This window comes from Rhinichthys klamathensis, unplaced genomic scaffold, assembly GCF_029890125.1.
Source record: "Rhinichthys klamathensis goyatoka isolate OS25496 unplaced genomic scaffold, OSU_Roscu_1.1 h1tg000223l_1, whole genome shotgun sequence".
Classification (NCBI taxonomy): Eukaryota; Metazoa; Chordata; class Actinopteri; order Cypriniformes; family Leuciscidae; genus Rhinichthys; species Rhinichthys klamathensis.
Genome location: NW_026606747.1, coordinates 3,038,151 through 3,061,885, shown reverse-complemented (window position 1 = coordinate 3,061,885; position 23,735 = coordinate 3,038,151). Strand labels below are relative to the sequence as shown.

General features: G+C 40.0%; 4 protein-coding genes and 1 non-coding gene across 5 annotated transcripts; 4 read left to right on the top strand and 1 right to left on the bottom strand.

Annotated features, from left to right (window-relative positions):
• The first annotated feature begins 724 nt into the window (after positions 1–724).
• On the top strand, positions 725–797 carry trnac-aca (transfer RNA cysteine (anticodon ACA)). Its single transcript has one exon. It is a non-coding gene; the product is annotated as a tRNA-Cys (tRNA).
• A 13,107-nt stretch (positions 798–13,904) lies between these two features.
• Positions 13,905–15,419, top strand: LOC130097695 (uncharacterized). Its single transcript, XM_056264635.1, has 5 exons — positions 13,905–14,496; positions 14,583–14,779; positions 14,864–14,914; positions 15,092–15,174; positions 15,339–15,419. Exons 1-5 carry the CDS (start codon positions 14,219–14,221, stop codon positions 15,417–15,419), a joined length of 690 nt encoding a protein of 229 aa, XP_056120610.1. The 5' UTR covers positions 13,905–14,218.
• An 8-nt stretch (positions 15,420–15,427) lies between these two features.
• Positions 15,428–17,348, top strand: LOC130097740 (uncharacterized). Its single transcript, XM_056264680.1, has 3 exons — positions 15,428–15,774; positions 16,278–16,594; positions 16,701–17,348. The coding sequence occupies exons 2-3, from the start codon at positions 16,382–16,384 to the stop codon at positions 17,190–17,192; spliced, it is 705 nt and encodes a 234-aa protein (XP_056120655.1). The 5' UTR covers positions 15,428–15,774; positions 16,278–16,381; the 3' UTR covers positions 17,193–17,348.
• A 35-nt stretch (positions 17,349–17,383) lies between these two features.
• LOC130097715 (uncharacterized) lies at positions 17,384–19,242 on the top strand. Its single transcript, XM_056264656.1, has 6 exons — positions 17,384–17,508; positions 17,622–17,843; positions 17,938–18,203; positions 18,290–18,546; positions 18,625–18,874; positions 18,956–19,242. The coding sequence occupies exons 1-6, from the start codon at positions 17,412–17,414 to the stop codon at positions 19,124–19,126; spliced, it is 1,263 nt and encodes a 420-aa protein (XP_056120631.1). The 5' UTR covers positions 17,384–17,411; the 3' UTR covers positions 19,127–19,242.
• A 1,595-nt stretch (positions 19,243–20,837) lies between these two features.
• Positions 20,838–21,787, bottom strand: LOC130097694 (uncharacterized). Its single transcript, XM_056264634.1, has 2 exons — positions 21,505–21,787; positions 20,838–21,413 (listed from the first exon to the last, which is right to left on the bottom strand). The coding sequence occupies exons 1-2, from the start codon at positions 21,785–21,787 to the stop codon at positions 20,857–20,859; spliced, it is 840 nt and encodes a 279-aa protein (XP_056120609.1). The 3' UTR covers positions 20,838–20,856.
• Positions 21,788–23,735: the final 1,948 nt, after the last annotated feature.

Below are 23,735 nucleotides of genomic sequence, written 5' to 3'. Positions count from 1 at the left end.
CGTCTCTCTGTGCCACTAGCACTTTTAGCCGGCAGGCGGAGCTTACGAAACCTGATAGGTTTAGGTTCTGTCCCCAAACGAATCCTAACCACTAGACCACCAGGGAAGGTCTGCTGACTCTTTCCCGTCAAGCCTGGCTGTGTGCCTCTACCAGATTTTGCAGCAACTGCTCAAGCAAGACCACTAAGGCTTGAATTTTCCTCCAGGAGAGGAGACGTCTCTGACCCTGGATCACAGTTATTCCACTGAAAAACTGTCACTGGCTCTGTAGGAATATCCTAACAACACCACAACTTGCCATGAAAACAAAGCAACCGAGATCACCAACATGTGACGCCTCCAACTTGAAGCTTTTTATAGCAGGCTCCTCATCAGACCCCTTCCTGACGTTGGCTCCAGGCCTGTTATTGGCATGAGAAAAAGTAGATGTCATGACAGGCCTCTGCCCAGCCGGACACCAACAAGTCGCGTGCATAGTTTTTGTTATTATTATTATTGGATTAGTTGAATAATATTTTAAATTGACAGTCCAACAATAGGCTGCTTTGTCAGTGGGATAACGGTTACCATACAATACCATGTGTCTTTTCAGATGCATTGCATGGGTACTGTCATAAGGACCTTGCTTTAAGACAAGTTTATAGTGTCTATTATGCCAGCACAGGAATGGGAGGAAACTGAACCCCCTGGGCGAGGCAAATGCACTCAAGGCTGCCTGACTGGTGGGCCAGTGGCGCAATGGATAACGCATCTGACTACAAATCAGAAGATTCCAGGTTCGACTCCTGCCTGGCTCGCTCTGCCTCTTTTGCTTCGCTGTCAGCCCATGGCCATTTTATTATTATTAGCCCATAGTTTTTGTTATTATTATTATTGGATTAGTTGAATAATGTTTTAAATTGACAGTCCAACAATAGGCTGCTTTGTCAGTGGGATAACAGTTACCATACAATACCATGCGTCTTTTCAGATGCATTGCATGGGTACTGTCACAAGGACCTTGCTTTAAGACAAGTTTATAGTGTCTATTATGCCAGCACAGGAATGGGAGGAAACTGAACCCCCTGGGCGAGGCAAATGCACTCAAGGGTGCCTGACTGGTGGGCCAGTGGCGCTTCATGCCGCCTGTAAATCGTGGTTATTCTTGGTTATGACAGCCAATCACGTTCCCTGCTGCAACCAAGATTCGTACTATTCTTGGTTATGACAGCCAATCACGTTCCCTGCTGCAACCAAGATTCGTACGCTTATGGCCAATCGCGGCTCTCATCGCTACCATGATTCAGCCTAGTAACTAACCAAGAATTGACCAATAAACGGCAAGAGTCACCTCCCCCCCAAAGACTTGCGAATTGGGACCGGAGAAGAGGATAACATTCATTGATTAACTTCGGATCAAAATTCGCAAAGTAAGTCAGTCTTTTGTCAATAAAAGTGAAGTGCCAAATATATAGTTGTTTTATATGAATAACATGTGTCTCAGACTAGCTAATAATTCAAGTAATTAATACAAAATATAAAAAAAAAATGTATTTATAGATAAAGCGACCAAGCAGAACAAAGCATAACATTACAGTTTACTACAGCTTTACCAGTTGCAACATTAAAATGATTGTTACACACTAAGGCATCACTAATTATAATTCAATTACTGTAATATAGTGTACATTATGCTTTAGGCCGCTGTACGTAGACATTACATTGTCCTAATGAATTCTCCTTCTTTTTGCAGGTCTAATCAGTCAGCCCAAGTGAAGCCACACAATGTAAAAGAATAACTGAATCAAATAATAAAAATGTAATATTAATGTTTTGTGTCAATGTTTATTTCCAGCTGGGTTGAGTAAAAAAGCAGGTCTTAATACTATCATTTTTATTTCAGGTGCAAATTCTTCATTCTTTGCAAAACAAAACCTGAGCTGTAAGCTATTGAAAAGTTGGTGTGAAGTTTATATCAATTGTGTTTAATAGTAGTTATAATTCAAATTAATTTATTAAAATCTATAATTAATGTCCTAATTATTAACAGCTAAAAGCATTAAACCTACAAATCTTAACCAATACAAAACTGTAATGGAAACCATTAAATATGTGCAAATCAAGACCAATATAAATTTGTATTGAAACCATCAGAACCAATACAAAACTGTAATGGAAACCATTAAATATGTGCAAATCAAGACCAATATAAATTTGTATTGAAACCATCAGAACCAATACAAAACTGTAATGGAAACCATTAAATATGTGCAATTCAAGACCAATACAAATTTGTAATGAAACCATCAGAACCAATACAAAACTGTAATGGAAACCATTAAAATACAGACCCAATACAAATTTGTAATGGAAACCCTTAAAACCAATAAATCCTAATGGAATATGGCCCAAAACACACTACGTAATGGACTCCACTTGGTAATGGTTTTAATGGTTAACGGCTGGTGGTTTGTAATGGTTTTGTAGTGGTGTGGTGGAAAATTTAAACTGAATATTAAGAAAACCATGTTTTAATATTTGACCTTGTTTAACCTGCTAAATCTCTAAAAACCATGTTCTAGGACGTTCTGTATTCTACATGAATGTGTGTGTGTGTCGAACTCCTGACTGTGTGTCGAACTCCTGACTGTGTATAAATAACAAATATGGGAAATGAGACTAGACAGATGACTAAGTTAGAACTTGTGATCAATGAAGTAATCGTTAAAACAAATTCTTACCCAGTAACAGAAGGAATAACCAATCAAATGAATGTCATTTTGCCATACCTCCCTATTGTATAAAAACTGTTGTTTCCGTGTTTTCGGTGGGATTCTCAATGGAATTTGTCTGAGATCCACCGGCCTTGGTTTTACTTGGGAGATTCTCTGAGTATTGCTCGAGACTCCTGGCCGTAATTAAAAGCATCTAAAGGACATTTACTGAAGTCTGTCTGTCATTAAAGCTGCGCAGCAAAGAAGTTAGGTAAAGAAGCTAGAGACGTCGTAAGGGACGTAAAGAGCTTGAGGAAGCTAGAGACGTCGTAAGGAACGTAGAGAGCTTGAGTAAGCTAAAGACGTCGTGAGGGACGTAGAGAGCTTGAGCATTTTAGAAAAGCGGATAGTCAGATTATAGGTTAGCATTAGGGAAGAAAAATCCATCACAAGTGGAAACCATTAGGAATTCTGTAATGGTTTCTATTGTTTTTTTCAGCAGGGGTGAGCTGTATCATTCAGTTTCGTTCCGACAAACGGGGCACTACATTTTCTTTTGCTCAATATGTTCAACGTTAATAAAAGGTATCCAAGCAAAAAGTTCTCCACGCATTATCCTGCAGTTAATGAGAAAAGTGTAATTTATTGGCGCACTATATTGACTGCGTATTGAGACATATAAAACTGTTTAGCTAGATTTTCAACCAATCAGCATCGAAAATGTAGGTAGGTCACAGCCAAAATCAAGTTAATATCACTACGCACATGTAAACATGGAGGAGGACGTAAGCAGCGCATCTTCATCTGACAACGGGGATTAAGCTCAATTAACACCAGTAAAGTGTATTCTTCATGTCGGAAAAGATGCTGGGAAAAGTCCGCAGCCCTTTACTGAAGTCCGATGGGAACAAATCAAGCAATGTGCGAAGGAATGGCTCAAAACGTCGGACACTACGGAGCTAGCTATTGATCCCATACTGCAGGTAAGTTACTTTCATAACATAGCCTATCAATATTTGTTCATTATTTTTGGGTGATGCTAATTTACAAACTTCCTGATTAGAATCCCGATAAAAACATCGACATGATGAGAGACGTTGTCCTCCGTTGTTTGATCTGTTATCTGGGTGAAAAAGAGGATGACCTCATCCAAGAGTATGGTGTTTTGAGAAATGTATTTGTACATTGTTTTTATTTATAAAAATAGAAATGCAACTTAAACAATAATCTTTTTTTCTAATTAAATTATATAAAGCTAATGTGAAAATATTTAACACAAAATAGATTTTTGGCAGCCACTATATGAAAAAAGGTAACACTTTATTTTGATGGTCCACTTTAGACATTCTACTGACTATAACTGCAACTACATGTTAACTTACTCTATTAACCCTAACCTAGCAGTCTACTAATACTCTGAGTTAGTTGACATGTAGTTACTATACAGTTAGTAGAATGTCAATAGTGTCACCAAATGTAATTTTAAATTTATTGTATTTTTTCTTCCTTAATACACCCTCTGTCATTGGTGAAACTGTACTTATGTTATTGTGACAGTGTTTGTCTTTGTGGTCCACTGAAACATAATATTTTTATGTTTCAGTGATTACAAAGAAAATAAACTATAATGGTTTACTTGTAGTTGTCTTAGCATTTTAAGCTGTTATAAGAAATTTTTACAACCGTACACAAATCAAGTTTATAATTATGGACAGACTTATAATGAGACAGAAGAGATAAAAATACTTCTTTAATGTTTGTTTTACAGTGTGACAATGGAGATATCCTGCAGCACATAATGAAAATTGCCATCTCCAAGAGGGATTCTCAGGAGTATTTCAGCATCATCTTGGAGGGGATGCAAGTCATGGCTGGCTTGGAAAATCTGGCAAGAGCCTGTGCTGTTCTTCTTGGACTCACGTATGCACTAAACCTCACCTACCCGAAAGATCTGAGGCACACTTTTGAGGCCTTTCAGAAGCTCTTCTTGGAACTGGATGTTTGCAAGTTTTCCCCGAAATTACTAACACTTAAAAACAAACACATGACTTAGATTGAGACAATGCATTATGACCAAGTTCTGGTGAAAAAAAAACTGCATTGATTGATGAACGTTTAATATTGTTCTACATACAAGCTTTCAGCAAGTACAAATTATTTGATATGTTTTGCTACAAGTTATTCACAAGTTTTAGTCAAGAATGTGACTTTTCCAACAGAAATTTGTATGCACATGTTTTTGTGTAACAAAATGATCTTTCTCAATGACATGGAAAATGTTAGCATTTTTTTGCTTTTATTTTTCATATCTTAAAACTGCTGTCTTACATTTTATATAGAGGGTATGCGCATGACGTCACCGTCGGCCGGAGTGAATGCGGTCACGCCCACAAGTGGCAAAAAGACTGAGCGGCAGCATTTGTTTTCAGCGTGAACGCCGTGAAAATCACACAAAACACATCTAAAACGGGAAAGAGCTTTGCGATTGACTGTACAACTAGATTTGACCAGAAATCTGAGGTACTGTATATTTTTACAGACTGCAAAAAGCTACAGAACAGACTATATTCTGCATAATTGGATGTTTTTAAATAAACACTGACAAAAAACTATACAAGTTTTAGGGCTGGACGATATGATGATATACAGTATAACATTAATGTAAGTGATCACTCGGATTTAGGCCTATCTATATTGTATTTATATAAAACGTTTACAGGCAAATTTTCTTCATTTATTTCCCCGGCGTCGAAATCAGGCACATATAAATGTCAGGAAACCCGATTCCTGGCTGCATGTCAATATCCATGGATCACTGGATCTTTGATAAGTTGTAAGGAACACTATATCAAGTCCAACTTTTAGTTTAAACTGATAATAGTTTGTTTTACTCGCGTTAACGCAGTTTCCCCTATTAACTCCAGTCACGCAGCAGCTCTTCTGCCACTCAGTCCAGCTGAGGGGGGCGTGTTCCGGCGGGGAAGTGACATTAATGCATTCCCTCTATAGATTTGTTTTATTTGTGCAAAAAATACAGAATAAAAGCATGTTTGATAACAAAAAGTGCATTATGTATTCATTATTATCTTAATCTGAAAAAGGCAGTAAATGTTATAATTAAGTAAATTTCATTAATACAAACGAGTAAATTCTGCTTGATTTATTTGTGAGACAACTTAAATTAAAAAAGCACATTCCACTAATAATATTAAATTAATCATGTGCCATCGACTAATTTAGGAAATTTTACTTAATTTATTTGGGTAGATTTCACACACACACAAAAAAAAACTTAATCTACTCAAATATAATACGTGTAATATTGTTACCATATTTTTTTAAGTAGATAGCATGTAATATTTTTTACAGTGTACATGCAGTGCAGTTACCAAATGTGTTTGTCTGTTTCTTTCTCTAAAGTCTTTATATCTTCAAACATTTTTTTTTATTTAGATGGAACCTCGCTTCAGGAGACGAGCTGATGGCAGCCTGAATCTGACTGATACAATGGAAGCGGCAAAGGTGAAGGAGGCCAACAAAGGAAAGCCGTACACAAGACCCCTGTCCCCTGACATAGTGCTGGACAAGGCCAAGAAAAGCTTAAGTCAGCACCACGGAGATCTAGCTAACAGAAAGCACCTGCTGGGTTTCTTTGAAATCCAGTTTGGTGTATTTCGAGGGCAAACATTCAAGTGGGTGGCTGAAAATGCCCTGGGGTATGCAGCTTACTTGGTGGCAGCTATGAAGAGGGACCCCACAGGAGGCAGCAAAGACTCCCAAGAACATGCCCACAACAAAGAGAGTTTCAGGGAGTATTTTGAGCTCTTTCCTTCTGGCAGAATTGCCATTGCCACACTGTAAAACCCAACAAGTTCAGCTAACTCATTTAATTTGAGGAAACTGATTACCTAAAACGATTTAAGTTTAATAAAAACAATAGTTATGAGTGCTCTGAACTTATTTTCATTGAGTCACTAAAACAATAATAATTCTGAACACACAATTAAACTTTACACTGCATTTAAATACTAAATAAAGCTTAAACTTCACTTTATTGAGTAAAAACAGTGAAATGACAAACTTTAAATTAACTTAGAGCACCTGCAGTTACTGCTAGCTCACACCATCACACACAAAGTCAAATCCAATGAGTTAAGCTAACTCATTACATTTGATGTAACTGATTACATATAACTTTTGTGTTTTTATAAACTTAAAAGAATTTGAGTACTCTGATTTTTTTCAGTTGAGTGATTAATTAGGTGATTAGTTAAGTGATTAGTTAAGTGATTAATTAAGTGATGGTTGAGTATTAGAGATGAACACCTGCTGTTAATCAGCCGAATCACTGAAGGAAAGATGAACACAAGAACTACAACTGACTTCCAACCACAATATTCGATGAAATCAACTGAAGATAATATGTTTAAACCTCTAAACATCTCAGCAGAGGAGAATTGAACAGCTCCACAAACAGCATTACCAGCTTCACTTATTACTAACCAGTTTGACTTTTATCATGCATCTACAGAAGTTTTTATTGTGAATGTACAGAGGTCTAGATGAAGATGATTTATTGAGTTTTATTTAAAGACACCATGATAGTGGTCAGTGTTTGCTTTAGTTGGGCTCTTGACCCTTGTCTTTATAACACCAGTTGTTCCTCTGGCTGCTGTAACTGAGTGTTTATGACACGCATTTGTTATGGCACAAAAGCCAATGTGAGCATGTGGTTGTGTTTTGACAATGATTTATGAAATTATGAATCATCATTTAGTGTCTTGATTCTCTGATGTCTGTACTAGTCTCTGATTAAAAAGGTGATGCATTACCTGTATTACTCTTAATTAATAAGTTACAGTGATTCTGCTGTAAGGCCAAATGTTGTGACAATCAGATTTTAAAAACCTCTATGGTATCATGCTGACTTAGACATCAAGAATCAGTATATGAATCCCAACAGTGGTGACCTTTCAAAAACTATTCATGCTGCAATGCATGCTGGAAGCCGTGTATGCGTTGTGTATTATGGTAGTACCCAGGATGCATTGCAGCATGCATTGTTTTTTCAAATGGTCACCATTCTTGAGATTCATATCCTGATTCTTGATGTCTGTGTTATTCATTGCAATGCAATATATTTTTTTTTGTGCACAAACCGTCTGTAAAATCCTCCAAATGATCTATAACATGGTGTTCTCTTATGCTATAGCATCACAGTTTAGAATTAGACTAAGAATTTTACCCTTTTAATCAGAGCTTAGACTCTGATTGAGATCAGTCAGTCAAGTCACTAAATAATGATAATCATCATCATTCCTTAACCAATATCACCTTATCATGCTTTTCCTTGACCTCTCTGCCATAACACATGTGTTTTAAAAAAAAATGAATTACAGCAGCCAAAGAAAAGCATATGTGCAAATTTCAAGCGTCAAGAGACCAACTAAAGCAAACGCTGATCTCCATCAGGGTGACCTTAAACCTTGTTTCTCTTTCCTTCAGTGATTCTGCTTAATAACAGCAGGTGTTCATCACTAATGCTCAATCATCTCTTAATTAGTAACTTAACTATACAATTATCATTCAATTATCATTCTGGGATCAAGAATGTTCCATAACTCATAACGTTTGAGTTCTGTTTCAGTCTTTGTGTCCACATAGCTTTCGGTAATATTTGAGGGCAGAAAACTCAATTTAATTTAGTGCAAACAACTGTTAGGTTTTACAGTGCATGAAGGAAGAGCAATATGCTGGGAAAGCTCTCCAGCACGCTGCCACCACCCAGCACGCTACCTCCACCCAGCACGCTAGATGCAACGTTGTTCTGTTGGATACTATTGTTCGTTAGTGTAAAATGGAAATGCATGGTAATTTTATTTTATAAATATAAGCAAAAAACTGTATGGTGTAACAGAGTTTTAGAGCTAGACAAATCTCTCTGCATTAATGAATATAAAATTTACAGTAGACCATGTTTGATCGGGATATGAACCCGTGTCATCTTGATGATCAAACCGTAAGTTCTACCGCTCGGCTATGAATTTTCTCACTGAGAAATACCCAAACGTTTGTTTCTCACATGAGCGAGAAAACGTTTTGTCGTTAGCCTGTGAGTGTAGGCCTACTTTAGCCTACATGAATAAAAGTAGACTTTTTACAGTTTTAAAAGATGATATCTTATCTGTATGACCAACAATTACGCAGTAAGTTCTTTTAGCTGTTAAAAATAAATTCAAATGAACGCGCCGCCGTGTTTGTCAAACTCTAATTCAACATGCCAGAATAAAGCCAGATTTTAGAATAATGCATAGCCACTCGGCGTGGTGTGCCAAAATACCCTAATTATACACTTCAATATTTCATTCAAAACCATCTCAAAACGCTTTGTGACATTTTAAAAAGCCGTGAATGTATTAAGGCCACTGGAACCAGGATCGTAACTGAAACGCGCTGCATGTCTCAATACAGGAAGCGCTGGTTCAGATTGTATTGTTTGTTGTTTAAACGTGCATGTTGCATATTTAAAAATATTTGTTTAAAAATAAATGTTTGTTGTAGGTGAAGGGTTGGTCAAAATCCCTTGCCTCTTCAAATACATCTATAATCATATATCCTTTTGAATGGTTATATACTTCCTTTATAAAAATCAATAATCAAATATATTCATTATCACATAATAATCTTTATATTCTTTGTGCTTGTGGAATTATATTTTCTTAAATGCATGTGATGTAACTAACCAGTTTCTTTTAGGTGCCTTCCAATCTTACTTTGAGATTGCACGTAGTCCATGCAGGACACGAAGGCCACGTAACCCACAAGGCCGTTTGTCTCTTTCTCTGGGATCAGTAGAGGGTCCTAAAGGCAGCGTGGACACATATGATCCTTCGCTGGACAGATGGTCAAGCTATATTGAGCGTTACTATCGAACTTTAATTGTTGTATTAAAATGTATTCTTTCCAGTATATTTCCTTCCTTGGGAGTAAATGCCAGTTATCTGTTTTTCTCCCAAACGAGTGAATGTTTTAGCATTATGTTTTGGTATACTTAACTGATAATAAGGAGCTCAGACTCTCTTCAGTCTTGATGGGAGCTGTTATTTGCTAGTGTCTGTTATTTGTGTGTGTGTGTGCGTATGACATTCTATGTAGGTTCTGGACGTTCGGACCAGACACCCCGGCGCCCTTCTCTAACCTGCGAGGCCACCACAGACCTAAATCTAATGAGTGGACGACAACTATCTTGACTAAAGGCGATAGGCACCCCTATCTCCTCACATGTGTTAAATTGTTTAGGCTCTTAATGTTTCTTAGCCAATGAGAATCATTCAACCTGTAAACAATGACGTAGCTTAGACCTTGGAAATGGTATAACTGCTGTGATCTTTGTAACTGTAAGGGGGGCGGCCTACGAACTCCTGTGTGAGTCTTGAAGCTGACTTATGCTGATGAAACTGCAAACTATATTCAGTAAAACTTTTCTTTAATTTTTTATAATTCTGACTCCGGGTCTTCATTCTTCATATCTGGTTCTGGGTCTTTGACTGTATACCCCTTACATAGGCTTATTTGTAAATTACCATAACTTGTAGAATTTCATCCTTACTGTTAATTGACATTAGCCCCACTTACGTTTTGATAAATGTCACTTTGCGCCACCTGGCGGTCATTTCGCGAGCGACTTTGAAATGCGACTGGTTTATTTTTATTGTATTGGTCTGCTTTAAAAAATAATACTTTATAAGACATTTATGAGAAAAGACTATTTTCTTTTCAAGATGTTTCCAGCTGTAACTTTGAACCAATTCTGTAGACTGGCCCATATAGCATTTGACCAGGATTTGTTTCCAGGTATGACTAAAAATGTGCTTTTGGCTTTCATTTATATTTTGATTGTTTGTGTATATATATATATATATGTGTGTGTGTGTGTGTGTGTGTATATATATATATATATATATATATATATATATATATATATTAGGGATGTGCACGAATATTCGAATTTTCGAATATTCGATCTGTAATTATTATTCGAAAAATAAAATACTATTCGAATTTTACTACGTTGCTTTGCTGGCCGTAAATGCAGTGAATCCATGATAAATCCCAAGCACTAACTCACAGTTATAATTAAATGCACTGGGTGGCGCTGTGGAGTGTGTTAACAAGTTGTGTGTATTTGATCACATAATGTTGTCGTCTGCCTCGCGAAGTTTGGAATTACTTGAAAATGATCTTACTAAATGGAATTACTTTTGATCAAATTAATTAATTAATCTGAGTTATAATATCATCACCACAATGAGAAATCACATGAAATCCAAACAGTCGAATGAGGAAAGACAGCTGTCCATCACTGCATTCACGACTGCAGGTAAGCGCAGCTGGACCCCGCGTGATCCGAGATGGTAACTTATCTTATAGCAAAATGATTTTGAGACATATACTTCCTTTAGGTTTCGTTGAGGAAGACCGGTTTAAGAACAGAAAACGCAAAGTGCTGTTAGAAACTTAGAACACCATTATCTTTGTGTCTCTGAAGCGTCTGTCAGCAAAGCGCCTTTTCTCACTCGAGCATAAATTGCTGGCGGCGCCCCTGCATGTGGATATCGTTTTTCTCAATATAAACGTGAAACAATATAAACACGATAATCATATGCTGACTCGAGTGTGTGTGTGCGTTCTGTACGATATCTGCCGCAATATGGTTTAGGCGTTTTTCCCCGTTTGCGCTGCTTGAGCATGCTTTTATTAATGCTTTTGTTTTTTATATTTTTTGTTTACACATAGGCCTACTGTTTAATGTTTTCAACTAAAAGAAAAGTTTAACATATATTGTAAGCTTGTTGTGTATATTGCCTAATTGTAAGCGTGTTCAGAAATGGTGACAAAAACTTAAAAAAAAAAAAAAACTTAAAAAATAACGTCTTTTTCGTTAAACGTCATTTAAATAAACGAATATTCGAATATTCGATATTTATGAGCCCGAATATTCGAATGCAATATTTTAGAAAAATGCCCATCCCTAATATATATATATATATATACATGTAGGCTATATATATATACAAGAAAGAATGCAATTACAATATATATATATATATATATATATATATATATATATATATATATATATATTGTCCTTACATTCTTTCTTGTGTGACACCCCTGAATGAAAGGCTCATTATTATGCAGGGTCACTGTCTGAGAACCACTTAATTATTCATGATAGGGGTTGGGCCGTTCCGCCCATCCGCATATTGCCTTGGCAAACAAAAAAATGTTTTTCACAATTTAAAACAATCTATTGTTTTATGTCAATGATTAGGAAGGATGATTTTCAGATCATTTTGAAGCAAAAACTCTAGGCAACAACGTACATTAGTCAAAAGTCTTGTGGACTCATATTTAGTATGTTTTTTGTGTCCTTATTTCAAAAACTTTATTTTTTAGTTTTTTCAATAACCACGCATAAACAATATTCTCTCAAAAATACAAACATGTACATACATGTTGCTCACACATTATGGTAGTCCTGTTTGTGCTAAATAGAGTGTAATTTCACCTGTGCCATTAATATGTTTATAAGCAACTGAAAAAAGCACAAATGTCAGAGCATGTCAAAACATCTCAAGGACCCCAAAAACACCTTGGTCCCCAGAGGGTTAATTTTTGATTTATGTATAATGATATGCGGTATGTAGTGTGTGGTTGTGCAGTGTGCCTGTGCAAGCTACTGTAATGTGCCCTTCAAATTTCCCCCTGGGGACAAATAAAGTGCTTTGAAATTGAAATTGAAAAATTTCCAATGTCACTGAGTCCAGAAAGCAGGATGAGAGTGCTATGTTGATCATATAAACACATTCCACTTGTAAACTACAGGTGGACAGTAGCACATGGCTGCTTGCTTATGCCTTGTTTACATTTAGAAGGGGCATGTTGGGTCCCTCCTCTGTTTCTCCATTAATGTTCCTCATAGCCCTCCCTTCCTCGACTGAGAAGCATGGGGAGGTTCCTTTGCGCTATGGCGAAACGGATCTTCGGGTGAATTGTTGCAATTTGTTTCACGCGTCACCGCTCACGGATTGGTCGACGGACGAATTGTTTCACCAAGTCCCGCCTCTGCTCCCCTCGCCTCATTGGCCGGCCGACGAATTGTTTCAGAGGCGCACGCTCCTCCCATTGGCCGGGAGCCCCGCCTCGGCTCCCATTGGCCGAGGCAAGGGCCCTCGCCGAGTCGGACGTCATTCACTCTTGTCAAAATCCCGATTTACCCCGAAATAACGCTCCCTTGCTGTTTTACTCGAATTAACACAACCTTAAACACAAACGTTTTTTTTAAAACGACATCATTTTCTGTACAATTAATATTTTTTGCCTTTTTGCTGTCTTTTTTGTCTTTTTGCGTTTTTTTTGTGCCTTTTTTTGCCTTTTTGCTAACCTGCATTTTTTCGTTGAGCACGTAAGTCAGCATGTTTTTCCTATCTCATGTTTTGTCTGTATTGTGTATTTAAAATGAGCATATAATAGGCATTTTATCAATGTGTACTGCATGCAAAAGAGGCGGGAGGGAAAAATGGGCTAACAATTAATATATCGAGCAGTTCATAAACTTGCGATGACGTTTGCCCGCCTAAAACTTATAATTCGGCATAGTTTCATTCATGATTTTTATCGACACCCATTAAATGTGCTGTTTTTCTTTCTTTTAACTTTGTGCAATGCATGCAGAAGAGGCGGGAATGGGCTAAAAATTAATATATCGAGCAGTTCATAAACTTGCGATGACGTTTGCCCGCCTAAAACTTATAATTCGGCATAGTTTCATTCATGATTTTTATCGACACTCAGTAAATGTGCTGTTTTTCTTTCTTTTAACTATGTGCAATGCATGCAGAAGAGGGGGAGACTAACAACTTATATAATTCGGTATAAAATTTACATTTTAATTCATTTTTATCGACGACAGCCAGTAAATCCACTTCTTTTAAAAAAGAAAAATAACGTTAATGCATGCATAATTCTTCTGATGAGCGTTCGTTTGACCCTTTACTCACTTTATGTCAGTTTTATGATCAGAATAATTAACAACTATGAAAAAAGAAAACGAAATTCGTTTAAAATAATAAAAATATATAACTAAAAAGAAATAAATGTGCACTAATGCCACCGATTGATGTAGATAATGTACGTTTCATGAATATTTATTTTGTGTTTGGGGTTTTCAGTCAATTGTTTGCCATTGCTTTACTGTTGCAGGATGGAAAGCACACCCAACCTGCGTGTGGAGGCTGGAGAGCTGGTGCTGAGGCCTTCTAAGCAGGCAGCCACTGTGGATAAAGTTCATCTTTCTCCAAGTGGCTAAAGGGGTGCCCTTTGTCCCTAAGTACCCTGAGGCTGTGCTGAGGGAGGCCAAGGTCAGGGTCATCCAAGGTGGAGGGAATCCCTTTGATGACCTGCTGGTGGCTAGTCAAAGTGCCATCCAGTTTGGTCAATATAGAGGGAAACCCTTCAAATGGATGCTAGAAAATGACCTTGGCTACTCCCTCATGGTCCTGTCTGGGGATCAGCGGGAGCGCGAGGCTGGCAGGTTAGACAGAGGTGCCCTCATGGCTAATAAGGATGACTTTCTCAAATATGCCTGCACATTTGAGAGGGTCGCAGAAGCCATCAAAGTGCGCAGGCAGAGAGAGGGCACTTTACCTGGCTGTGACGGTGACTGTCTGGTGGGCTTTGGGGTCCACAAGAAGAGCACCTACAAGGAGCTCTATGAGGCTACGGACAGGGAGAGGAAAAGGTAATATGTGCTTCTGCTTGTTAATTGTATTGCTGTTTTGTATTTATTTTGCTCTTATCATGTACACTATTGTGTGTCTTATGTAGCTATGTGGAGTTCATCCGGAACAAGGGCACCAGTACAGGCAGCAAGATGGATGCCTTGAAGAAATACATCTTGCTGAGGGACCAGCAGAGGAAAAAGAAGTCATCTTCTGCATCCCAGCCTGCTGTCCCTCATCATTCACGTTTGGCTTCTCCTCCTCCCACCCAAAGATCCCATTCCCAGCCAGCCACAGCACACGGTGAGTTTTTAGATCTATAAGTGGTGTAATTCTATGAATGTTCTAATAGAATTATGAATAACATTGCAATTTTTCTGCCCTCAGAGCCAACAGATGAAGATCTGCTGGCTTCAGCCATGGAGGTGGAGCCACAGGGTGAGTGTTTTGTTTTGTTTTGTGTGTAAAAAAAAATAGAAAAGATACTCACCTGATCATATGTGATCACTTATACATGTACTAACATCGTATAGCATTGTTATGTAACCACAAATGTCTTCAAATTATTAAACCATTAGTACTAATTACAAAATTAAAATGATGTGTTCTTCACAGTACTTCCACCACCTCCAGCGCCGATCCGCTCACCTCGCTTAGAGCAAAGAGCCGCTCAAAGGCTGGTGTCAGCGGCTTCTGAGGTACAGTTTTTCACTCCAGAAGTATGCATATATATTATAAATGAATAATAATACATATATATATATATATATATATATATATATATATATATATATATATATATATGTGTGTGTTTTACTCATTTTATTTTTATTCATATATCAAATATTTTGTGTGTGTATAGGTTGTTCTCCCTGAGGCCTGGAAGCACTCCCTTCCAGAAGAACAGCACGAGTGGATCGGCCGCTCCCTCTTCCGGCGCTGACAGATCTGCAGATGTGGTGGTACCCTCCCCAGCCACGCCTGCAGTATCATCAGCCTCCCGCGTCGCCGGACGTGTTCTTCACCTGGCCGCTGTGTTTGTGGATGCCCTACAGGATGTGGTCCTACAAGCTGATCTGCAGCTCGCCAAACTGCAGACGGTCTGGTCAGCGACTGACATCATGTGGGCTCTACAAGACAGTGAGGCGGGTGCTGAATTTACACGGCTGGTATTTTCTGGCAACAGAATACCTGGAGTGTCAGCGCTGCCACAAGAAGCTGGCCGCGTGGTCGTACGACATCCTGGACCAGCTGGACCCGGCTCACCGCAGGATGTTCCCAGCCATCCTCACTTACCGGTGAGTCATGAAAAAATTATTCTTATTTCAGGTACAATTAACTACTAACATGTTACACCTTTAACTGGGCTGTAATGGTAATAATGTAACTTAAATTACTTTTAAAATTAATTACACGTCATTTGTACACAAAACAAGCACTATCTTGCTTTTGTAGTTTTTCAAAAGACACTCTGTCTGCCAGTCGAGGTTCTATATAAAATGTGTGAACGACCCACCCCCATTACTCTTTGCTTGACCTTTCAAAGGTGTCAAACTCAGAACAATAACATTCCAACACCTTGAGACACCTCGCCTGACAGCTGAGGTTTTTTTCAAGAGGTGTTAACGACCCCCCATTGAGCCTTGCTTGACCTTCTATAGATGTCAGACTTATAACAATATCAAAGTCTGTACAGTTTTTTATCTTTTTGTATGGGAAACATCACACATTTTTTATTTATAAAGAAAGAACACTTTAAAGGAACTTTAATAAACTTTGCCTTTGTCTGTGTGTTTCACAGGTTCTCTTGTGATATGCACGTGGCAAAGTTGATGAGGGAGCGCTCTCTCGGCAACAGCGTCTCTGCTATATCACAAGCTGTGTGAACTGCATAGTGAGGAATGGATGGAGAGGTCCCTGCGATACCTCTCTGTGTGTGACCGGTTCCGGGGTACCACCACACAGCCCATCTCACCTCCACCACCCATGCCGCCTGTACCGACCGCCAAGTGGCTCCTCTCTGTCCACGCAGAGGATATCCGGTCCCGGTATGGTGAGCTCAAAGCCAGGGTCACCTCTGTCTTTGGGTCCATCCTGAAGATGGACTCCACAAAAAAGGTAACACATTAATCAAATATTAGATATACCCAAATGTGTGTGTACAGGTGTATATAAATATTTTTTTTTGTTTATCTGTACTGAATTTTCTGTTTTTCAACAATAGGTGGCCAAAAAACTGGCGGGAGCCGCAGCTGGGACCGCAGCCTGGGTCACCAATGTGGGCAATGAGCACGGACAGGTCCTCATGTCTGTGCTCACCTCACATGAGGGTCAGGGACTGCTGCCCATGACAAATGGCCTGGTGAAAAGGTACGAGGTGGCTGGAGTCGCTCCCCCTACTCTCCTGTATGTGGACAGAGACTGCTGCTCTTCTGTGGGCACCTCCAGAGCAGGTGCCATGTTCAGCGGCTGGAGAGACATGGTGGTCCGTCTTGATGTGTGGCACTTCATGCGGCGCTTCGCCGCAGGTCTGCACACTGACAGCCACCCACTCTACGGTCTGTTCATGGCAAAGCTGTCCACATGCATTTTTGTCTGGGATGAGGGAGATGTGTCTCTGCTGAGGGAGGCAAAAATGCGGGAGCTGGAGCAACAGCAGGCCATCAGAGGCCTCACTGATGACCAGCTAACCAGCATGCTCACCTCCAGACAGTAGGCGCTGCACTGTCGCCGCTGCACACGTGGCGTGGAGGAGACGGAGCAGCTGATTGGTGCGTTGCTGGGGGCCTTCATGGACGCCAGGGAAACCATGGGCATCCCCTTGGTGGACCAGGAGAGGATGGACGTCATCTGGGACACCCAAAGACGCCACCTTCCCGCCACCTTCCCCGCCACCATCCCCCCCGGTGTGCAGCTGTACACCCAGACAGGAAGTATGACAAAGGGAGGGATAATACTTCCTGTCTACCGCTGTGCTCGGGGTTCCACTTCCCTGGAGTCCTTTCATAACCACCTCAACCGCTTCATACCCGGTAAGATTACACACAATCACCTCGAATGTGTTTTTTTTTGTGTGATGTGATGGTCTGTTTCATCTCTTTTGTAATTATAAATTAATGTTAATGTTTGTTTGTTTTTTAATCAGGAACAAGCGCTAACCTGGAAAATTTCCAGGCTTATCTGCTTGAGGGTTTGGAGCGGTGGAACGAGGACCGCGCTGCGGCTGCTGCTGCTACCGTCACGGACGAGGCCCCGTCGTCCCTGCGCTGCTACAGTGCCTCGCTCCAGCACAGCCTCAGTGAGCTCAGTCAGCGTCTTCTTGGCTGTAGTCTTGTACAAGACTATTCAAAGCCAGGACAGTACACGGGTATGTGTCTATAATGCCATGCTTTGTTGTTTTCTTTGTAATGCACAGGTGTCTGTTTTAAAACCTTGTTTTCTATTTCATTTTATTTCGTCAGGTGAGCTCATCGGGGTGGAGTACCTGTGCTCGCAGCAGTCCTGGGAGTTCAGGGAGAACTTTGGGCGGGACCCAGATGCTCCGGACAGAATCCCAGGCGACTTGGGGGAGGCAGAGGATGAGGGATTTGGGGATGAGGCAGTGGAGCAGGACCACACCATCTCCCCTCTTTCCTTAGTGTCCACCCAGGAAGCTGTACGCTCGTCTCGGGATTCAGCATCGCCCTCTCAGTCCTCCCAGGACCTGCCACCTGAGTCCCAGGCAGATGTATGTATGCATGCAGGCAGGCCATGTCATCATGTGTTGGACTTTTTTTTTATCCATCCACTAATTTCTTCTTTTTTTTTGTTTAGGTGTGCAGAGGACCAGACGGGACACCAGGTTTTGATAGAGTGGTGGACCTGGCCAGTTACCTCGTCGAGCTGAGAGAAAAGCCTTGTGTCTCAGATAGGGAAGCCAATGACATTGTTCGGCTGTGGGACAGACTGCCGGACAGTGACAAAAAACGTGTTTCCTATCCGCCGAGACACAAGGACAGACTCTTACAAGGCAGGTTCAAGGCCACCCACTCCAAAACCTCAACCTGCCATGGAAAGGAGAGCCTGAAGCGGTAAGTTAAATAGTTGCATACAGAGCTTTAATAATATAAATGACTATATGCTTTATAATTCCCTATTTTATTTTACAGGTGTGTGCTGGGGCAGGGGTCGGGTCCTGCCCAGTGGCCCAATATTAGTCGAATTGTAGAGGCAGTATGTCTGGAGCTCTGCTCCATTCATCCAGCGGGGAAGGTGAAGTGGGGTGTTTCACTGAACCGCTGGGCTGCCGTTCTGCACGACTACCAGGCCATACGGAGGCTGGTGGGGGAACTGCCCAGCTCTGAGGGGACGGGCAAATATTCAGCTGTTCGAAGTCAATCAGCGGACGCTTTCTGTCTGGTAAGTCAAAAGCCAGCTATGAAAGGGATTTTACTGTTCTTATATTCTGTTCATCCGTATTAATTGTGCCATTTTTAACAGGTACAACAACTACAGGAAGAAGCTGGAAGCAGACGTGCTGGCTCTGAGTGTGCCCTTGCCTCAGATAAGCATGGTGTCTCACACCCTTCTTCCTGTAGCCAAGCAGAAGGTGTCAGTGCCCTCGGCAGCTCAATCAGCACTTCCACCTTTCCCCTTTGTTGTAAACCCTGACCTGTCAGGTCAGGCCGTACGGCGAGGGCAGCGCCATCCTCCCCCCACATCAGCAACCGCACTCTCCGCTCCACCGTCAGCATCCCTTTCTGCTCCACCGTCAGCATCCGTATCTGCTCCACCGTCAGCATCCCTTTCTGTTCCACCGTCAGCATCTGTCTCTACTCCACCGCCAGCATCCCTTTCTGCTCCTTCGCCAGCATCCCTCTCTACACCTTTGAGTAGAACAACTTTGTGGAGGAAGAGGAAGGCTGAGGAGTTTTTAGCCCAGAAACAAGGGCTGCCCCCTCCACAGCAATATGTTCGAAAACAGTACACATGCAGTCGATGTGGGCAGCTCAGAAAAAAAGAGTTTGGGCACACCAGGGTGGGCAGCTACTTCTTCTGTGCTACAGCAGAGGGAAAGACTGTGGAAGAGTGGCTGCAGGAGAAGAAAAATGAAGAAAATCCTTAATTGTAAATAACTGATTATTTGTAAATATCTTTTGTTTTAAATAACTTTATTTGTAAATATCCTTTGTTGTAAATAATACAAATATCCTTCATTGTAAATAACAATTTATTTGTAAATATCCTTCGTTGTAAATTACAATTTATTTGTAAATATCCTTCGTTGTAAATAATTTATTTGTAAATATCCTTCATCGTAAATAACAATTTATTTGTAAATATCCTTAATTTTTAAATAACAATTTATTTTTAAATATCCTTCGTTGTAAATAACAGAAATATCCTTCGTTGTAAATGACAATTTATTTGTAAATATCCTTCATTGTAAATAACTATTTATTTGTAAATATCCTTTGTTGTAAATAACTATGTATATGTAAATATTTTAAATGTCATTTGTTTATTTCTATTAAGAAATTGTTCACATTTAATAAAAAACATGTAATTATTCCAATATGATTGTTCTTTATTTCAAAAGGTTTAAATGCTTACATAACGGTTATATAAATTGTCATTATAATATAAGAACATTTAATGACTGTTCTTCTATTTGAGAACATTTATTTGCCTCATAAATGTAATGTTAATATTTCAAACCCTTATTTAAGGTTTATCTGCCTTCATGAAAGTCATGTAAATTTGGCTAAATTCTTCTTTTTTTTCTTTTCTTTTGCACATTTATTTGCCCTCATAAAAACCATGAAACAGATCTTTATTTCAGAATCTCCCTTTACAAAGTTCATATTAATATATTTTAGAACACTTATTTGCTCTCATAATGGTCATTAAACAGTCATAAACTACTTCTTTATTTTAGAAAGTTAATTTGCCTTCACAAAGGCCATGCTAACAGTCCTAAATTACTTTTCATTATTTTAGAACCAATTTTGTGTTCATTAAGTTCATGTTAATCGTCTTACCCATTTATTTTATTTGTGAAGCTTTTGATTTATTTAAATTATTCATTAGCATTCTAATGTTTCCCTAAATACATCTCAGAGTCAAACACAGTCTGGGTTTTTATTTTTATTTTTTATTCAATAGTGCACACTGGAACTATAAAAAATAAATGTAAACAAAATGCAAATATTAAAACAGAACAAATTAACAGTAGAAAGAGTGCAAAAAAGTTAACAAAGGTAATAAAAGATTTATTAAATAGATATATAAAGGATAGAAAATAGATGAATGCAAACAAAATACCAAATACAAATGTTAAAATAAATTTTCAACAGAACAAATTAACAAAAACAAAGCAAAGATGATAAATTGAAGACATTTTACTCAATAGGAGTAAGTGTCCGTTGCTCTGCCAGCCAAAGTTCCACACTTTTGCCCTCGTAGGAGCTACAAAAGGCTTTTCCAGCATACCGCGAGTGTCCAAACTCCTTCGTCTTGGGTTGCTGGCACAGACTGCAAGTTATAGGTGTGCACTTTTTTGGCCTTTTCTGGGGCAGGCCTAGAGAAATGGCCTCTTCTTTCTTCTTTCTCCTCCAGGCCGTTGTCCTGGGCACATCACTAGCATTGTCCGCAGCCGCAATCCTTTTCTGCTCAGACAGCCATTGAGAGGCTGTCTTGCCAGCAGAAGTGCCACAGAAGCTTTTCCCACGGAAGAAGCTGTGCCCAAACTCCAAACGCTTGGGCTTCCCACACAGCCTGCAGGGAAACCCTCTTGGATCCCTTCTCCTGGCGGTGGCCTTGCCCTGCTTTAAGGCCTTAAGGTCTTCTTTTGCCCTCTTCTTCCTTCTCCAGGCTGTGGCCCTGGGCACCCGTTTAAGGGCCGCCTCAGCCACAGCTGATGGAGGAGGGAGCACAGCCAGCGAAGCGCATGGAGGAACTGTAAAGACAAAAAAAAAGTTATTTTAGACATTTGTTGCATTTGATATGATTTCATTCTTTTACATTGATGTATAGTTTAAAGATCTTACCCGACACTTTCAGTCGTTTCATCTGTGGAGGCCACTGCTTGCTTGTGGATTTAGGAGATCCATCCAGGGTCTCCCTGAAAAGTCTCCTTCTTTCTCTTTCCTCCAAAGAAATTATTGGAGGCCAGTAGGGCTTGGAGAACTTCAGCAAACGCTTCTCCTTCTCTGCCTTGCTGACACGCATGACAGTGTTTGCCAAGTCTGCTTCAAGTCTCTGGCGAAGCTTCTCCCTCCGTAACTGCTCTTGTCTGGGGAGGACTGGAGGCCATCCTGATCTTCGGGGCATTTTTTCAATGATTCCAGGATATTGAATCAAACTGGTCAACATATCACACAGTGGGGCCCCAACATTTATACTCAGGTGAATGCGTGTGGCCCAGGTGTGCAGGGGGCCTACAGAGAAGATTGGCCTGGATCTTCTGCAATGGCCTGTTCTCCATGTTCTCTGGTAATTCTCACAATCCTTTCCACTGCTAAGAAAAGGGAGTTCCATCTTGTTGCATTTGGCCTCAAGAGCTGGAGTTTGCAAGTCTCCTCAATGATCTCTGCTGCTGTGGTGGATCTTGCACGTGGATTCCACAGACTCCAGCACTTTGAGAATGTTGGGCGTGAGACCCTTTTGTAAGCCGTGTTAATATTTGCCTCCTCAACATCAGTTGTTGACACCAAGTTGAGAAGGTGGCAGGCGCAGCGATGTTGTTTCGGAAGCTGATATTCCAGGCAGTCGTCCTCATCCAGTATGGCTCCAGCTTCAACAAACTCAATGCTCTCAGTGCTATCCTGCTCTTCATCATCACCACCATCATCATCTCCATCATCACCACTCTCTGCTGCTAAATTGTTATTTTCATCAGTCTGACCATAAACCCTAAAAGCTTTTACGAAATTTGAGCCATTGTCAGTTGTGGTGCGGGTAATCTTTTCACGGATATTAAATTCACTGTGGATATCGTTCAGAGCACTGGCAAGGACAGCAAAAGTATGTGAACCTTTAAGCTGTCTGCAGGCTAGGGCAGCGCAACATCTCGTCATAGTCTGGGGGTCTATCCAATGTGCTGTGACACCAGGGCCGGAGTGGGACTCATTTTCAGCCCTGGAGTTTCATGCCTTAGACCGGCCCACTTTAGTTCCCGTCTGACTATATTAAAATAATGTAATTGAAACCTCAGTATAGCTATAAGTCTGCAATAGTGCAGTGTTCTGTACAGCCTTGTCATTCATTGTATTTAAAAAAAAAAAAAAAATTCTATTCAGTGCAATAGCCGTATACAGGGTTTTATAAATACAGAGGTCCAAAAAGTGATCTTGCTGGGGGTTCGGGGGCATATGTCCACCCAGACAAGTGAAGTAATACAAACAGTGAAAAGTCCCAGTGCTGATATGGGGAAATATAAACACATTCGAGGTATACAAACATCTAAATTTATACAATAACAATAGCAACATAATTAGCCTATATATATAGGTGATTGTGTTGTTAAATTGAGCTTATTTTTACACTGATGATCATCATTGGCAAAGAACATATGTCTGTGTTAAATAGGAATCCATTGTAATAAAGTTATTCTTATTCTGGGCAGTAGCCTATGCAATATAGGCTATTCCTCTACCTGCTCTCATTTCTCATCTCCATCTTCTCTCATTCTTCTTCTCTCTGCAGTCTCTTTATCTTATAGGTTACCTGTAAATCTCCCATTCCCGAAGCTGAGTTTTGATTGATACAGTCTTCACAAACGGATTATTTCTTTCGGTCGTTTAAAACTTCTTTCGTAATTAAAACAGCTGTTTAGTTTAGCCACATGCATCTCGTGAAGCGTCGCGTTGTGATTCGCGCGCGGCCGCGGCTCGCGCTTCTGTGAACATAAATCCCGCTTGCTTTGATCGGTCATCTCAAACATTTTGCCATTGCCGACGAGCGGTGTTTGAATACTGAAGCAGCTCAGATTATGAGGTCGGTTATCGTCGCGATATGCAAATCATTGCAGCACCAAATTAGAGTTAGTTAATATTAGGCAATTATTTCACAACGTTCATTATAAGCTGTGACTGGAGCCAATATAAAGCATTCAACCCAGTGCCACAACACCGGCCCTCCTGGCCAATAAAACAGACCGGCCCACCGGGAATTCTCCCGGTGCTCCCGATTAGCCAATCCGGGCCTGTGTGACACCTATGAATCCACGCCTGTAAGCTGTCCAGCAGTCAGTTGTAGTGGCAATGAACTGAAGTTCACT

Coding starts and splice junctions, on each gene's coding strand:
- LOC130097695 (XM_056264635.1), top strand. CDS start 14,219: ATGCTAGAAAATGACCTTGGCTACTCCCTCATGGTCCTGTCTGGGGAT. Junction 14,780..14,863: donor CCAGCCAGCCACAGCACACG/GTGAGTTTTTAG, acceptor TTCTGCCCTCAG/AGCCAACAGATGAAGATCTG. Junction 15,175..15,338: donor TGGTGTCAGCGGCTTCTGAG/GTACAGTTTTTC, acceptor GTGTGTGTATAG/GTTGTTCTCCCTGAGGCCTG.
- LOC130097715 (XM_056264656.1), top strand. CDS start 17,412: ATGACAAAGGGAGGGATAATACTTCCTGTCTACCGCTGTGCTCGGGGT. Junction 17,509..17,621: donor CCTCAACCGCTTCATACCCG/GTAAGATTACAC, acceptor TTTTTTAATCAG/GAACAAGCGCTAACCTGGAA. Junction 18,204..18,289: donor CACCTGAGTCCCAGGCAGAT/GTATGTATGCAT, acceptor TTTTTTGTTTAG/GTGTGCAGAGGACCAGACGG.
- LOC130097694 (XM_056264634.1), bottom strand. CDS start 21,787: ATGCCCCGAAGATCAGGATGGCCTCCAGTCCTCCCCAGACAAGAGCAG. Junction 21,414..21,504: donor GAAACGACTGAAAGTGTCGG/GTAAGATCTTTA, acceptor TTGTCTTTACAG/TTCCTCCATGCGCTTCGCTG.
- LOC130097740 (XM_056264680.1), top strand. CDS start 16,382: ATGGAGAGGTCCCTGCGATACCTCTCTGTGTGTGACCGGTTCCGGGGT. Junction 16,595..16,700: donor AGATGGACTCCACAAAAAAG/GTAACACATTAA, acceptor TTTCAACAATAG/GTGGCCAAAAAACTGGCGGG.